We start from the raw sequence: 18,216 nt of genomic DNA on the forward strand, positions 1-18,216 counted from the left end.
TTAATGTAAACATTGTTAAATCAAAATAACAATTTACTATTTTTTACCATTCTGCAAAATACTGGGTGTTTTATAAATAAACGTTAAAATGTATAGATACTTACGTAATAGAAAATAGATATTATACAGGGCGTCAATAAGTTATATTTCATTAATGACGTCACTTTTACTTTTCCTCCCTAGGGAGGAAAAATATTTTCCTCCCTAGGGAGGAAAAGTACAACTTTGCTCCCTACAACCAGGTCCGGAAAAGTATACTTTCGGTAGAGGTAGGTGGAAAAATTTAATTCATGTTTGTTTTCAAATAGTAGTTGCTAAAAGGCTTAATGAACTCAGGCATTGGTCTCAGTGTGGTACGAAGCAGAATCATTTTTGAGAGTTGCCAAGTTGACAAGTTTTGACACTTCTTAACCTCAAAGAATAATAATCATAAGAGGATTATAGAAAACTAAACATATTGTGATTTGTGATATTATGTTACATTGTGAAATAGTTACATCTTATTTTGCATTGACTTAAGTTTGTATAATGGTTGCACGTAAGTAATTACCCATTTTTAATAAACAATAAATTAATGTTTATTGAATAAACAATTTAATTTTAAAATTTTTATAGATTCTGGAAATGGTGATGTATCTCAAGCCTCTAACTTCTTTTCTGATTATCATGGGGTGCAGCAGTTAAGGGAGTCTCCTAGTCAGTACACTGTAACAGAGTATGTAACCATTTTGTTAATATTTTAACATAATAACAATAAATTCTGTTGTAGATGTGAATTTGATAGACTCCAGAATGTTTTTAAATATGCAGACAACATCCATACAGCCCATGGTTTAGTATACTTGAAATACTTGCAGGATGTTATTAAAAAACAAGTCATATCCAAAATACAGGATGACATTCCTGTAGATAATGTTGTTTATGAAAAAGTTCTTCAGTTAGTTAGGGCATATAAGGAAAATGGAGTGTTTAATAAGAATGTGTTTTCAAGATTGTCGCAAAGTCAATTGCAAAATATTGAAAAGGTGAGTGCCTAAAATAAAACTACATTGGCTATTTTCATTAGAATGGTGCATTATCATCATCATCATCTTTAAGGCATTTCATTCAGGATATAATGTTTGCTGCTCTTACTTAGAGCTCTCTGATTCGCTTAATGCAGTGAACAACTCACATTTTTCTTATGTATTGAAAGTTTGTTATATGATTTGGCTATAGTCGGACAGATTCCCTATATAACACTTGTCTAATTTATGTTATTCCACTTCCAATTCCCTCTTCTACATTAATTAAAAAATGCTTTATTTACACCAGAAAGGATGTGTTTAATCACCTACCACTCGATATAAGATCCTCAAGCAATATTTTTGTATTCTGAAGAGCAATCAAGAAGTTTTTATTATCTAAGTGTTACTATACAGTCCCTGCTCAATTTATTAGACTCACCCCAGAAATATCAGTTTTTTTAATTTGAAACACCTTAAAAGTATCTTTAAAGTCATACAGAACTGGTGAATGGGTTAAATAACAATTACTTAATAATCTATAATACTATTACTTAAGAATGGGGTAAAAGTGTGCAATGACTTGACTTTTTTCAACTTTGGTTTTTTAGCTAAATTAGTGATTGGTGATCAATTTTCGTAACATTTGCAGTGGTGAGTGTTAATATTGCTCTATTTTAATGTTAATTTTTAATTTGTTTAATTTATTTTAAGATATTAATAGAAATATGTTAATTTCTAAAAGATCAATATCTTGGATTGGAATTTTTTCATATGGGTGATTGTAAAGATCTTTCTGTTGAGCAAATCTCTTCTGTAACTGCTCTATTAGACAATATCACATGTTGTCAAAGAGAAATAGCAAAAAATGTGTTATATCTTAATCATCAGTTAGAAGGTTGAGTCAAAAACCTAAACAGAAACATCCTGTTACATCGATTTGGAGGGGTTGGTATGGCAGAAAGATTTCAGTCACCTCCAGAGGGCAACGAATTTTACAGAATTCAGTTGTAAAATACAGAAGAGTCACCCATAGCGATATAAGGAATAAATTGGAAGAAGCTGAGTGTTCAGTATCGGAGTCCACTATATGCCGAAATCTGTATAGTATGGGATTCAAACATCAGAGGCCAGTTACGGAACCAACTAAACAGTCGACTTTCACCATAAATGCTCAAAAAACGCTTAGTTTTGCCAATTTGCATAAAAACTCTCTAGTCATATAATATTTATGCAAACTGGCCTAAACTAAGCGTTTTTGAACATTTGTGGTGATGGTTTTGGTTCCTTAACTAGCCTATGTCATTTTAATCCGATACTGTAGCAATTTCGACGTACAGTGGACTCCGATACTGAACACTCAGCTTCTTCCAATTTATTCCTTATATCGCTATGGATGACTCTTCTGTCTGTATTTTACAACTGAATTATTTAAAATTAATTGCCCTCTGGAGGTGACTGACATCTTTCTGGCATATCGACCATTTCAAATTGATGGTTGTTTTTCTTTCTTAGGTATTTGACCCAACCTTTGAACTGACGAGTAAGATATCCATCACATTTTTTTGCTATTTTTCTTTGACAACATGGGATATTTTCTAATAGAGCAGTAACAGAAGAGATTTGCCCAAAAGAAAAATCTTTCCAATCACCCATATGAAAAAATTTTAATCGAAGATATTCATCTTTTAGAAATTAAGATATTAATATCTTAAAATAAATTAAACAAATTAAAAACTAACATTAAAATAGAGCACTATTAACACTCACCACTGCAAATTTTACAAAAAATTGATCACCAGTTACTAATTTAACTAAAAAACTAAAGTTGAAAAAAGTTGAGTCATTGCACACTTTTACCCAATTCTATTGCCATCTGTCAATTTTTCACAATTCAATCAAAAGTTTCACTATTTTTAACTTAATTCAGTAGCACGATTATTAAGTAATTATTATTTAACCCATTCACCAGTTCTGTATGACTTTGAACATACTTTTAAGGCGTTTAAAATTAAAAAAACTGATATTTCTGGGGTGAGTCTAATAAATTGAGCAGGGACTGTAGTATCGAGGAATTTTTTGAGGACAGTTATGCCAATTGATGACCTTTTTATTATGGAAATTTTATAGTTAGTATTTTAATGTATCTTGTACTTTGTTTGTGTTTGTACTATACCACGTTGTGTTTATAAATGTAATTCATTTTAGAAACAATAAATTTCTCACTCTCTCACTCTTTGTTACAACTTTCTTTAACTCATTTCGATCAGTGCATAGTTCCCTCCAGTTTTTCATTTTCAGGATTTTGATGTCCCTCATTCATGACCTGATCCTCCCACCTCTCTCTGGGTCTTCTCCTTGGTCTTTCAGTTTCTGGCTTTCATCTGGTGACCAGTAGGTCGTTTTTCCTTCTCTTTATGTGTCCAACCATTTAAGTCTCTGCTGTTATAATATTTGCTATTTATTACTCCCAAATATTTAAATTGTTGAACTGTTTTAAAAGTGTAGTTGGTTATCTTGTTGATTTCTCTCGTCTTGTTATCTACTCTTCTAGAGCAGCATAGATATTTAGTTTTTCCTTTGTTAATTTCTAGGCCTCTTTTCTGCTTCATTTGCCTGGGTTGTTACTGCTTCTTTTAATCTTTCCTTGCCTCTTTCCATAAGAACTATGTCATCTGCATATGCTACCTACTATTTGTGTTAAAGGGTGGGCTATAGTTCCTTTAATGCAGCTGGCCTTAATTGTTTTTTTCTATTGCAATGCTCAATAGTGTGGTGGACAGAGAATCGCCTTGTTGCACTCCTGTTTCTATTGCAATTGATTTTGTGCTACCTCCTTCTGTTGTTACTTTAGCTCAAGATCCATCTGTAGTCATTTTTGTTAATTTGATTAGCTTTGCTGGTATATCTTGATTTTTAATTTCAGTAAATTGTTTATTTCTTCCAGTACAGTCAAAGGCTTGTCTGAAGTCTACAAAGAAGGTGTGGAATTCTATGTTGTGTTTGTGGAATTTCTCAATCATTTGTGTAATTATATGGATCGCATCAGTAGTGAATCTGTCTTCTCTGAATCCTTAGATACAGATAGTGATTATTAGAAAATGATTTGTAATAATTATTCTTGCTTTACTAGTATTCAAATATGATTTTAACATGGAATATTTTTAAGGTACTGGAAAAAGTGACAGAGAGATTACCAAATAACTTTTTCAAAAGGGACAAACTTAATATTCTACAAAAATACAATGACATAGATATAGAAATACCCGTAAAAACAACAAATAAAATATTTTACATTCCTTTAAAAGAAGAATTACCAGAACTTGACAAAACTCTTGAAAAAACTAAGAAATCACAGAAAGACAACTTCTCACTTTTGTATGTTAAGCCAAAAGAAACAGAACAAGATAGATTGAGTAATGAGACTTATCCATTGGAAACAATGTTTGAGTGTTATGGACAGTCTATTACAGGGTACGATTACAGAGATTTTAAAACCATTGTTCAAACTGAATTGAATTCTTCCAAGAGTAATGATGAAGTAATGGAATATTTTTTGGAAACATTCGGATATGGTGCAATTGACTTGTTAACAGAAATAATCAGGCACAGAAATGGAAAAATTGATTACAGTTCTCAACAATATGGTAAGTATACATTTGAAGAGTACAGGGGAAAAACAAGGAATGCCACTTTTTCATGAATTTTGGTAGCAAATATTGAATACTATCGACTAGCCTATCGATTCAGGATAATAACCAGAAAGATCAGTCTATACAGGGTGTTTCATTAATAATTGTCCATATAGTAACTGGAGAAGCCTTAGCACAAAATACGAAGATTTAACCTAAAACACTTAAATAAAATGTGGTTCCTTACTGAGTTACAGGGTATTTTATCTAAAAATTTAAAAACTACTTTTGCTCGGCATTTTAAAACTATTCGAGGTATCATTTTCATACTTGGCAGGAAGTATAGGTACTGTACAAGCTACTTAATTATGTTACACAAACGTTTATGGCTATTACCATAGGCGTACGGTGGGGGAGAGTGAATGGTTGACCCTTTCCAAATTCTATGCCACTGGCGGATTTCCTATTTTAGTTAAATTTTTAAATTCTCCAATACTTTCTATGAAAATAGTATACTCTTTATTTGTAACGATAAAGTCATTAGTTTTCGAGATCTTTGAAGTTAAAAATGAAACGACACAGTTATTTTGGTTAATGTATTGTGTCCCTTCATTTTTAATTTCAAATATCTCGAAAACTAATCATTTTATTGTTACGAATGAAGAGTATATTATTTACATAAAACGTATTGGTGAATCAAAAAATTACACAAAAATAGTAATTTCGTCAGTGGCGTAGAAATTGGAAAGGGTCAACCAGCCACTATTCCCTGTCATACGCCTCTGGTAGGAGCTAGAGACGTTTATTTATCTTAATTTAGTAGCGTGTACAGTACCTACACTTTCTGCCAAGTATGATAAGGATACGTCAAATAGTTTTAAAGTACTGGGTACAAATAATTTTTAATTTTTAATCATATGAATCATATCATAAATAATCAAAATAACTGTGCCGATTCATATTTAACTTCAAATATCTCGAAAACTAATGACTTTATCGTTACCAATGAGGAATATATTATTTACTTAGAAAGTATTGGAGAATCTAAAAATCGCACTAAAATAGTAATTCCTCCAGTGGCGTAGAATTTTAGAAGGGTCAACCATTCACTATCCCCTGCCGTACGCCTCTGGTAGTAGCTAAAAACGTTTGTTTACCATAATTTAGTAGGGTGTATAGTAGTCGCACTTGCTGCTAAGTATAAAAAGGATATGTCGAACAGTTTTAAAATGCTGAGCAAAAATAGTTTTTAAATTTTTAGGTAAAACACCCTGTAACTCAGTAAGGAACCACATTTTATTTAAGTGTTTTAGGTTAAATCTTCGTATTTTGTGCTAAGGTTTCTCCAGTTAATATATGGACAATTATTAATGAAACACCCTGTATAAATTTTCTAAGAATTTGTATCCAGGCGAAGAACCAGGATTGTCCGCATGCCACTGAACCAAAATAAGGAATATTAGCAGTTCTTTTATGCATTATTAAATTAATAATTTAATATAGATTAATATTATATTAAGATTATAGAATGAGAATTGCTAGAATTCTGCTAAGAATCTCCTAAGTAGTTTTTAGATATCATAAGAATTAAACCTTTATTGGTGTTTATCTCAATATGTATAAAATGTGACATTCCTTGTTTTTCCCCTGTACTCTTCATTTATGTTAACTATGAAATGTCAAAAATTGTTTTTAATTCTTCTTCTTCTTTATGTGCCGTCTCCCAATCAGAAGTTGGATATCATCATCACTATCTTTACTTTATCTACAGCTGCTCTGAAAACTTCTATAGAACTACAATTAAACCAGTCCCTTAAATGTTTCAACCATGACATTCTCCTTCTTCCTCTCTTTACATGTCCCAGATATTGCAACTTTCTTATTTTGATTGTGTTTATTATTTGATAGAGACAGAGAGAGAGACATACTTTATTGATACAATGTACCAAAAGGCCATCGACCGAAGTCTTTCAGCCAATTTACACAATTAATATACATTAATACAGTATATGTTTTTTGTTAATGTTAATACAATACAATAATAAAAAAAAATATTTGTATGTGGCGGTAATCACAATATCACTGACAATTAGTTACAATACAGATGATGATTTAAATAGAGTTGTTTATTGTCTTGATGTGTAGCAGATTTCTTCAAAAAGAGTTCTTCCTGGATATCTACGGGCACTGTCCTCAGGTATCTTCACAATGTGGGGCTCAATAAAATTTTTGTTATTGTCATTAATAAAGAGATATTTAAACAACTTATTGAGTCTCTCATTAATAGGTTCAATTCCAGTTTTATCGTACAGCATTCTGTTTGATGGATTATGAAGTGGATTATCAGGATGACGCATTCTAGTAATTTGTCGAAGGCTAGTTGTTTCAGCCACTTTTATATTATTTTGGGCAGGACCTTTAGAATTATAGAAAATGGCAGAACCATACTCCAGCATGGGCCTGCAGATCATTTTATAAATATTGGCTGCTGTTTCAATCGTAATTCCCTCATTCTTGTATGTTAAACTTCTGAAGTGCTTTGCTCTAGTTATAATTTTCCTTTTTATAACTGCAGTGTGTTGGTTGAACTTCAATTTGTTATCTATTTCTATTCCCAAATACTTAACAGTTTGGGAGGGTTTAATAATAGCTTTGTTCCAGCAGAATTTTGAACTGATTCAGAATCGTACTGAGCGTGCGCTTTACATAAAACCGTACGCGTTTTATGTAAAGCGCACGCTCAGTACGATCCTGAATCAGTTCAACATCAGTTCAACATTCTGCTGGAACAAAGCTAATATTGTCGCATATGTTTATAGTTGGTGAGTGATCTTGGATTCTATGGTTAAATATTATTAGTTTTGTTTTAGAAGGATTTATTGTTAATCTCCATTTATTCATCCAAGATATTGTGTCATCCACCTGCCTCTGCAATAAGTCCATTGTCTTTATTAAATTTTTTCCATTTGATATCACTGCAGTGTCATCAGCAAATTGTAGCAAATTAGTATTGGTTAGTCTATTGTCGCATATGTCACTGCAATAGAGATTATACAATAGAGGGTAGAGTGGTGAACCTTGTGGAACTCCTTGTTGCACTGAAAATTAATGGGAATATGTTTCATTGATCTTAACTATACACCTGCGCCTTCTAAGAAATTCGTCAATAATCCATATTAGAGAAGGGGAGCATTTCATTCTGTGAAGTTTATATAACAATCCTCTATGCCAAACGGAGTCAAAAGCCCTCTTGATGTCCAAGAAAACTCCAGCGGTCTTTAGTCCTTGCAATCTTGCTGCCTGTATATTGGATGTTACTATTGAAAGAGGAAGGATTGTAGATGATTTTTCTCTAAATTCAAACTGATGTTCTGGAATATGTTGGTTTAATTCATTATATAATCTTCCTTGGATAATTTTCTCAAAATTTTTTCCAATTACTGGGAGAAGGGTGATTGGACAGTAATTTTGGGGTAGTTGATGGTTAGTATAAGGTTTAGGAATAACTATTACAATGCCTGTCTTCCACTCATCAGGGAAGAAATGATTCATGATACAATAGTTATATATGCTCATTATCTCCTTATGAATATCTGGACCTAGTTGTCTAAGGATTTTACGACTGATGGAATCTTTGCCTGGAGCTGTGTTTTTTCCTTTATATAGAGCCTCTTCATATTCATCTTCTGTGATGTCCTGAAGAGCATTCAGATTACGACTATTTTCATAAAAACTTCCAAACCAACTATCCATCTCCTCTAAGGTATCTCTATCAAAATTGTTATCCTCATTAAATTTGTAGGTTTCTTCAAAGTATCTAGCAAAAGCACTACATTTTTCTTCATCTGTACTGTATGTCTGGCCATCATATATCAGTTCTGAAATCTGTTGTCTAAACGATTTATATTTAGACAGTTTTTTTATTTCTTTCCAGTATGTTTTTCCTTTCATGGAGTTTATACTTTTACATGCTAGGATCCATTTATGTTGTTTAAATTGTGATATAAGTTTGTGAATATCTTTGTTTAGTTCATTAAATTGTGATTTTAGTGCATGTGTCTCATTTTTTTGGATCTACCTGAGTAACTGTCTCTTCAATTTAATCAGAGACAAAATGAAGGGTGGAAGATTGTAATTAAAGGGTGATTTCTTCTGCTTGGGCGAATTTTCTATTATTAATTTTGACAACATAGTGTTGAAATTTTTAATGTAATTTGGGCAAATGTCATGCCTTATATTCAAAAATTCTTTGATTCTACTATTTACATTTTGTACATTACATTTTGCTATATTGGGAAGATTAATTTCATTAATGTGGTCAGGATCATGACGTAGATTAAAATCAAATTGCAAAGCCAAGTGATCACTTCCCAGATCTGGAGTTACAAGTATATTTGTGATATTATTTACAATATTTTTAGAACAAAATAATATATCTGGAGTTGTGCTTGGGTTACCTGCCATTATAAACGTAGGGGGAGTAGGTATTTGACAAAAATTAGAATTTTGAAGAAAACATTTGATTTGCTTCATACGTGAGGGGCTTGATTTTGGGTTAAAATCGCCAATGATTATTGAATAATCATAAAGGGATGCTTTAAGGAAGATAGTTTCTTCAATTAGTGAGGAATTGTGAATATAGACTACGAAAATATGTAATTTGGAGTCTTTAAAAGGAAATGAGACATCAATGAAGTTATTAAGAGGGTTGTTTATTCGTGGAGGATTTTCTTTACCCATCTTCCATGTTTTTCTGGATTGTATAAGACTGCCTCCTCTGAAGTTTTGGTTTAATATATTTCCTTTTTGTTGGATTATAGACCAGTCACAATATGGGTTAATAAAATCTTTATTTTTGCTTTCCACACACATAAAACTATCGATATTGTTAGCTTGTAAATAGTTGTATATTAAATATTTCTTTGGTTGAAAATTATTGATATTTGAATAAAGAAACCTCACCTTATGAGCCATTATCCTGAAATATTGCAAGGCCTTCCTGTGGCATAGTTGGTGAGTCAATTATTTGATATTTTGCCCATTTCTCTCAATACTCCCGTGTTTGTTTTCTTCTCTGTCCATGCTATTCTAAGCATCCTTCTGTAACATCACATTTAAAATGATGTAGCTTATGCGTTCTTGCTTCAGTGTCTCTCCCAAAGCAATTGGGTAGGTAGGTCTCTTCAGACCAGCTCCCAAGTCATATTATACTATTGAAAACGTGTAGCATGTCTAAGGTTCTTACTCACAGTTCTAATCTAAGGTCTTTATTGCAGATAATTGTTTTCATTTTTAAAAACTATTTCTTGCTATTTCTATCCTCGCCCTTATTTCTATTGTTTGATCATTATTTCCTGAAATCCGGGTTACCAGGTATTTGTATTTACCAACCTATTATTTCTGTACATTTCCCTAATGTATGTTTGTTTGTATATGTTTTTAAATGCTAAATTTAATAATTTCAATATACCTACTTTTAGAAGAAGATATAATTAGGACTAGTAAAAAAGTCCCAGGTGCTATGATAGCAGGTCAAGTAACTGTACAGTCAGAAAAAGAGAGCCAACTTTCAAAGAAGTTGAGAAAAATAGAGAAAAAAGATAAATCTAAGTATGCTTCTTCAGATTCAAGGCAGTAAGTATATTCAATAAGCATTTTACTAGAGAAATTGTTTCACATTTTATTATTTTTTAGAAGTGAAGTGGATTATGAAATGACAAATACTCCTATATTCAGAAAGGCAGCTATACAGCCAATGGATGCAGATGAGTATCCACATGTCCACGATCAGTTGAAGAATTCTATGGTAACAAGTAAGTTTTTGTTATTTCATTAAATTTTTTAATATAAAAGTAAGGTACTACATATTTATTTAAGATTTATTTATTTATTAAGCTCAACAGGATTTGAAGACCTAGGGCCGAAAAATTAATTTTTTTCTTTACAATTACTATTAGAGATAATATCTTCTTTTTTCTCATAATACTTAGTGTCCTTCAGGACATCGGATCTATTACAGATGTAATAATATTATATACTATACTACTATACTCTACAATATTTCATCTATTTATATAAAATGCTTAATATTTCTTATAATCTTTCCATACATTTCTTGACCACTTCCTTCCATTGTTTTCTGTACAAAGCTTATTGTTATTCTGTCCAATTCTCTATACAGTGGAACCCCGATAAGTCTTCCTCCGATAACCCGGAGATCCGGCTAACCCGGACCGATTTTCATAAGACAAAACAAACATTTTTTCAGTTTGACTGAGTTTTTTACCAAGAAATGAACAATACTGTTTACAACTGTACGTAATTTAGATGTATTTCATGTTTTTGGAATTATAATTTGTAGTTGGAGTTTATCTGTGAGTATACCGTATTTTATTAATTTTTACCATATTCTCCGGGTAACCCGGATTTTCGATAACCCGGATCGGCAGCGGTCCCGATTAAAGCGACTTACCGAGGTTCCACTGTATTACTTTTTTGTAAGTCTTCATATACACTGTCCTTCCATCTCCTTGGTCTACCTATTCTTCTTTTTTGTATTGGTTTACGTGATAGAACCAGTTTTGGCATTCTTTCCTTTCCCATTCTTTCAATGTGTCCTAAGTATCGGATTCTCTGTGCTTTGATTGGCGTCGTTATTTTTGGTTCATTATGTAGTTCTTCAAGTTCCTTATTATTTCTTCTTCTCCATTGACCATCTATTTTCACACCTCCATATATTGCTCTTTGTATTTTTCTCTCCCATCTTTCTAAAAGGTTTATTTCTGATTTTTTAAGCAACCACGTTTCACATGCATATGCAGCTGTAGGCCTGATATAGTTTTTGTCAGAGCCTTCTTTCAATGTGTCACATTAATAGGGAACTTGCATAAAATTTTAAATTCGAAAAAAATGTTATAAATCACAACAGAACATAATTTAAAACATGTATCAAAGATTAAAAAGTTTTGTTTGGCTTTCGTTTGGCCCCTAAAGATGATTAAAAATTTAAATTAAAACAGGTGGCCCAAAACGCGTCGTGACATCATTCGTTTAAATTATATTTACATTCTTCCAAAAAAGTAAACAGAATTTAAAATTAGACATTATAAACGTCAGTAGAAAATACAGTTATGTAACCTCACAAGTGTTTTTGATCGTTTGAACTATTTTAAATTGACTAAAGGTTCTCTAAACCAAGGCCAGAAAACAAAAAAATATATAGATTTTAAATTTGTACTTGTTATTATGAGGTTTTAAGGCGTGAAATTTTGGAAATCTTATTTTTAAAGGAAACTGAATATTATTATACAATAAAAAATGTGCAAGTTCCCTATTAGGTTTGGCATTCGTTTTGACACTGCCACTATTAAATGGCATTTAAAATAGTTTAAACGATCAAAAACACTTGTGAGGTTACATAACTGTATTTTCTACTGACGTTTATAATGTCTAATTTTAAATTCTGTTTACTTTTTTGGAAGAATGTAAACATAATTTAAACGAATGACGTCACGACGCGTTTTGGGCCACCTGTTTTAATTTGAATTTTTAATCATCTTTAGGAGCCAAACGAAAGCCAAACAAAACTTTTTAATATTTGATACATGTTTTAAATTATGTTCTGTTGTGATTTATAACATTTTTTTCGAATTTAAAATTTTATGCAAGTTTCCTATTATACGCATTTATAATATTTATTCTAATTGTTGATAGATGACGCTATAATCGAAAAAAATGATTTAGGTACCTATTATCTAAATCTATACAATCTATGCGACCATACAAATCAAAGAACAGAACTTTTTATAAATACAATAAACACCATTGATTTGTTTTTATACCAATATGCGATAAAAGTGTTATAATGCAATAACCTTTTCATAGTTGGCCGATTTCGATTCTGACAACTGTCAGATTTAACTAAAATGTCATTCAATGATTCACGACATTCTTAAAATTATATATGACGTCAAAATGAATGACGCACTGAAAAAAGGCTCTGAGAAGAACTTTAACTGTTTTGTTTTTATTTTATTTATTTAGGATACAGGAGAATAATATTGTTTAATTTCAGCCAAGTACGAAGGAGTTTCAATAACCCAACCGAAAAACGCAATAAAAAAAGTTACCCCTGACTATGCAGAATTTACCATACCAGGTGGATCAAAAGGAGATGTACCAGACATGGATCTGGTTAAAGTATCTTCCCTGGATTCGACAGGGCAGTTAGTCTTTAGGGATATAAAACAGTTTAATAGGATACAGTCTGAGGTGTTTCCTGTTGCGTATCATTCTAATGAAAACATGTTGGTTTGCGCACCTACTGGAGCTGGTAAAACAAATATTGCCCTTCTTAGTATTGTTCATCAGGTGAAATGCCATATGGAAGGTAGTCTTATCAAGAAAAATGATTTTAAGGTTAGTAATATTAAACATTGTACAGAGAGTTATTAGAATATATTGTTACATATATTGTTACATTATTTATTATTGTTGTTACATATTGTTACATTTGAACTCTGTTCACAAAACATTTTTTGACGTTTTTCAATATTTTTTAACGCTTCTATTAACGGTTCTCAACTCTTTTGAGTGATATTCCACATTTCTTATCTGACTTCAACTAATTTTAATACTTTTTATTGCTTTTCAACATCACTCAAAGCGTTTTAACTCTTTTAAGCGTTTGTCAACGCATTTTAATTCTTCTCAACGCCTTTTAATGCGTCTTAACCCATTTTAACGGCTGCTACCGTTTTTTAAAACTAGTTTCAACGTGTCTTTCAACGCTATTTGATGCTTTTCAAATTCACTCATTGTTTTTTAACACTTTTCAATGCTGTACAATATTTCTTTAACCCTCTTCCTAATTTTGTAATGTTTCCTACCATTTCTTAGCTAATTTCAACGGTTATTAACACTTTTCAGCACATTTTGTCTCTTTTCAAAACATTTTTTAACGATTTTATTTATTTTTAACTCTTTTTAACAGTTTTCTACTCCTTTTAGTGCTGTTGAATGTTTCTTAACTGTCTCCACTCATTTTAAAAGGCGTTTAATCGTTAATCAACGCCTGTTTACACTTTTTGATATTCTTTTAACGCTTCCAGCACTTCTTAACGCTTGTGACACGACGTTAAGACGCTATAAAACCCGAAATTATATATTTTACTCAGTTGTTCTTTACCTGGTTTTAGATAATTTACGTATGTCCAATGAAAGCGCTCGCTACCGAAATGGTAGTGAACTTTTCCAAAAAATTGGCGCCGATTGGCGTCACAGTGAAAGAATGTACAGGGGATATGCAGTTAACAAAAAAAGAAATTGCCGAAACGCAAATGTTGGTTACCACCCCCGAAAAGTGGGACGTCATCACCAGAAAAGGAGCAGGTAAGCAAATAGTTTAGTATAAATAAATTAAGAATAAGTGTAAATAAATTAAATTAAAAACTAAATAAAAAGATGAAGTAGTTTTCAATCCTAATAGCAATATTAATAATATTTAAATATATTAAAAAATTACTAAAATATTTTTAAATTGAAAACTTATTGGTCCATTTCCTTGGTAACACATCCATGGCTTCTAAAATTTGCAAGCCAGATGGATGCTGAAGCGAAGAAGACAAGAGGGAATTCAAAAACTTACAATTCACGATCCCTTTTATGTAGCTGGTAAATTCCAACAAAAAATGGACCTAGTTACTCAAAGAAGTAACGACCAATATAAAAATAAAATAAAAATTCCATTTTTATTCAGTTGCAATGCGAAGGCAAAACAATCTTATTTTTCACTTAGAATACGGAGCGTAGTCCAGCACTCTGAATCGACGATTTTCGACTCTTATTGGAGTCTCATCGGAGAGAACGTAGGTCTGCTACTCCATACTCTCAGTGACCAACACCGAGAGTTTATCCCCCACACCGCAACTGACGTGAATGGACTAGGTGACTAGCGTCATCTGGCAATTGAAAGATGAAGTAGTTTTCAATCCTAATAGCAATATTAATAATATTTAAATATATTAAAAAATTACTAAAATATTTTTAAATTTAAAACTTATTGGTCCATGATGATAAACTCTCGGCGTTGGTCACTTCGAGCAGAGAGCAGCAAGCCTACGCCTCTCCGATGATGACTCCAACAAGAGTCGAAAATCGTCGATTCAGAGTGCTGGACTGCGCTCCGTATTCTAATTGAAAAATAAGATTGTTTTGCCTTCGCATTGCAACTGAATAAAAATTGAATTTTTATTTTATTTTTAAAAACTAAATAAATTAAGTGTTAAAATCATTGCAATATACAGGGTGGGGCATTAGTGTGACAAAGTGCAATTACTCGTTTGTCGTAAGAGATACGAAAAAAAGTTATTTAGGTAAAAGCTGGTGCACACATAGTATCATATTTTTAAAATATTTTCAAATATACAGGGGCGTCCGTATTGACAGGGTGACACAAACTTATGTTTTTTTAAATGGAACACCCTGTATATTTTTACATTTTTGGATTCTCCTCGATGTTTCCTTTCTTAAAATATATGTTTTTGTGATATTATACGAGGTAGTTTAAAAGTTAATTACGTTTTTTTGTTAATTTCGTAGCAAAATCTACACCCTGTAGATTTGTAGTGATTTGACATCAAATTTTCTATTTACATTCAAACGATTTTTAGTATAGTCTACTACTGTTAATCATTAATAGTATAGCGAAATGTTTAATTTTAGTATACAGGGTGGGTCGAAACTCAGAATGAGTATTTTCTGAGTTTTCTTAAATGGAACACCCTGTATTTTAGTATTGTAATGATATTACATTTTATGGTACTTTTTTATTTCTTCAGCATTCCCTATACCTAAGTGCTTTAATTTGTAAGTTATTCGTCATTCTTTAAGCAAACATTAATTGCAACAAAAATTACGTAAAATTTCATTAGGTATCCGTGAAAATATCTAATAAAAAGTAATTTTTCGAAAAAAAAATACATAATAATCTAGCCTGATCCTTAATTTATTAATATTGGATGAGATATCCAAATAAATTCGTAGTTAAGGTTGTTGGTGCTTAAAATATGAATCAAACATACAAAATTCTGCCTAGTTGTCTATGACACAAAATTTGCTTAAACATTTGACATTATACTATTTATATAGTTCCAGTTGATTTGATACCATTACTAATATTAATTTTTCTAATGAGGAACGGATTAAAATGGCTTTGTGCTAGGAGAGTATAACAAAAATTAGCTACTTGCAATAATAAATTATCATCAGCAATTCCCTGATAGACGACAACCAAAAAGAGAAACTTTTGAAAGTATACTAAAACGGTTTCAACAGACTAGATACTTAGATTGTAAGAACGATTGTACCAATATGCAGATCCTCAGTGACACTAAGGATTTCATTTAATTGCTGTTTTCTTCACTTACAATAGTTTTTATTCGAGCAGATTTATCATAATCTAAGTGATCAGTCCGTTGAAACCGTTCTAGTATATTTTTAAACGTTTCTCTTCTTAGTTGTCGTCTATCAGGGAATTTCTGATGAAAAATTCTTATTGCTACTAGCACATTTTTGTTATATTCCACTAGCACCAAAATCTTATTAATCAGTTTCTCATAAGAAAAATACATATTAGTAATGGTAACAAAGCAACTGGATCTATAAAAATAGTATATTGTCAAATTTTTAAGGAAATTTAGTGTCATAGCCGACTAGGTAGAATATTGTATGTTTTTATTAATATTTTGCGCACCAACAACCTTAACTACGAATTTATTTGGATATTACATCCAATAGTAATAAATTAAGGATCAGACTAGATTATGATGTATTTTCTTTTCCAAAAATTATTTTTGATTAAATATTTTCACAGCCACGTATTAAAATTTTACGTAATGTTTGGCTTAAAGAATCACGAATAACTTACAAATTAAAGCACTTAAATATAGGGAATGCTTAAGAAATAAAAAAGTACCATAAAATATCATTTCATTACAATACTTAAATATAGGGTGTTCCATTTAAGAAAACTCAGAAAATACTCATTCCGAGTTTCGACCCACCCTGTGTACTAAAATTAAACATTTCGCTATACTGTTAATGTTCAACAATAGTAGACTATATTAAAAATCCTTTGAACATAAAATAAAAATTTGATGTGAAATCACTAAAATTCTACAGGGTGTAGATTTTGCTGCGAAATTAACAAAAAAACGTAAATAACTTTTAAACTACCTCGTATAATATTATAAAACCATATATTTTAAGGAAGGAAACATCGAGGAGAATCCAAAAATGTAAAAATATACAGGGTGTTCCATTAAAAAAAACATAAATTTGTGTCACCCTGTCAATACGGACGACCCTGTATACTTGAAAATATTTTTAGATTATGGTACTATGTGTGCCCCAACTTTTACCTAAATAACTTTTTTTCGTATCTCTTACGACAAACGATTAATTGGACTTTGTCACACTAATGCCCCACCCTGTATATGTATTCGTAAATTAGTCAAATCAATAAGTCTGTGGCATCGTTTCTTATTTTTAGGCCTTTAGTTGCTTAGAATTATTATATCACTGTGAATATCGATAAATCTTCATATGCTACTACTATTTAAAATGTGCTACTACATATTCTTATTCTTATTTGTTTTTAGTGGACACAGAAGTTGTGGGTCTCGTCAAACTCCTCATCATCGACGAAGTTCATCTCTTAAACGGTAGCAGAGGTCCAGTCATAGAAGCACTGGTGGCCAGAACTTTAAGACAAGTGGTTAGTAGTCAAAGCATGATAAGAATCGTTGCTTTATCTGCCACTTTACCCGGCTATCTAGACGTTGCCACATTTTTAAAGGTCAATCCAAGATCCGGACTTTTCTTCTTTGATAATCGTTTTAGGTCTGTGCCTCTCACGACTTCATTTATTGGATGTAAGAAGAAGAACGAGAATGACATTATGGATAACGTGTGCTATGAGAAAGTGGTTCAGTTCGTCAGAGAAGGACATCAGGTATTTATTTATTATTTATGATTTATAATATTTCCCTATTAGTCTTTGCAACATTTTTAATATTTTTCAATGCTTTGTAATGTTTTTCAATGTTTCGTAACTACTTTCTATTAATTTTAAAAGGCTGTTTAACTATTTTTAGCACCTTTTAACGTTTTTTAACGCCTTTGAACCCAACTCAATGAATTCCAGTGCATTTTAATACAATCCAACATTTTATAATGTTTTTCAACATTGTCAATGCTTTCTATGCTGTTCAACATCTTTAAAAATTCTACTCAACGATTTTTTAAGCATTTTAATGCTGTCCAATATTTATTAATGCTTTTCAACGCCTCTCAACGGGTTTTTATTATTTTGTAACTACACTAAGCATCAAAATTAACGCACCACATTAAAAATGGGAAATTTTTGATGTCTTGAATTTTCTAAACCTGTTGTCCGATTTGAGTGATTTTTTTAGTATGTTATAGTTTTATTCTTCAAGAATATCGATGTAATAATATTGTTGCTAAAGAGGTAAGTGCCACTGTATACCGGGTGTAACAATGATTGTGTGTTTTTTTCT

At 31.4% G+C, this 18,216-nt stretch overlaps 1 protein-coding gene across 1 annotated transcript in view; it reads left to right on the top strand.

The window, feature by feature from the left end:
• Positions 1-394: 394 nt before the first annotated feature.
• Positions 395-18,216, top strand: part of LOC114335494 (activating signal cointegrator 1 complex subunit 3) — a 68,361-nt gene continuing 50,539 nt past the window's right edge. Inside the window, exons 1-9 of the mRNA XM_050646192.1 lie at positions 395-538; positions 616-715; positions 770-1,025; positions 4,174-4,651; positions 10,117-10,270; positions 10,331-10,449; positions 12,711-13,054; positions 13,834-14,026; positions 17,296-17,648. Coding sequence (XP_050502149.1) covers positions 529-538; positions 616-715; positions 770-1,025; positions 4,174-4,651; positions 10,117-10,270; positions 10,331-10,449; positions 12,711-13,054; positions 13,834-14,026; positions 17,296-17,648 — 2,007 coding nt within the window. The 5' untranslated portion in view covers positions 395-528. The remainder of the gene's footprint in view (positions 539-615; positions 716-769; positions 1,026-4,173; positions 4,652-10,116; positions 10,271-10,330; positions 10,450-12,710; positions 13,055-13,833; positions 14,027-17,295; positions 17,649-18,216) is intronic.

This window comes from Diabrotica virgifera, chromosome 3 (assembly GCF_917563875.1).
Source record: "Diabrotica virgifera virgifera chromosome 3, PGI_DIABVI_V3a".
In the NCBI taxonomy this organism is placed as follows: domain Eukaryota; kingdom Metazoa; phylum Arthropoda; class Insecta; order Coleoptera; family Chrysomelidae; genus Diabrotica; species Diabrotica virgifera.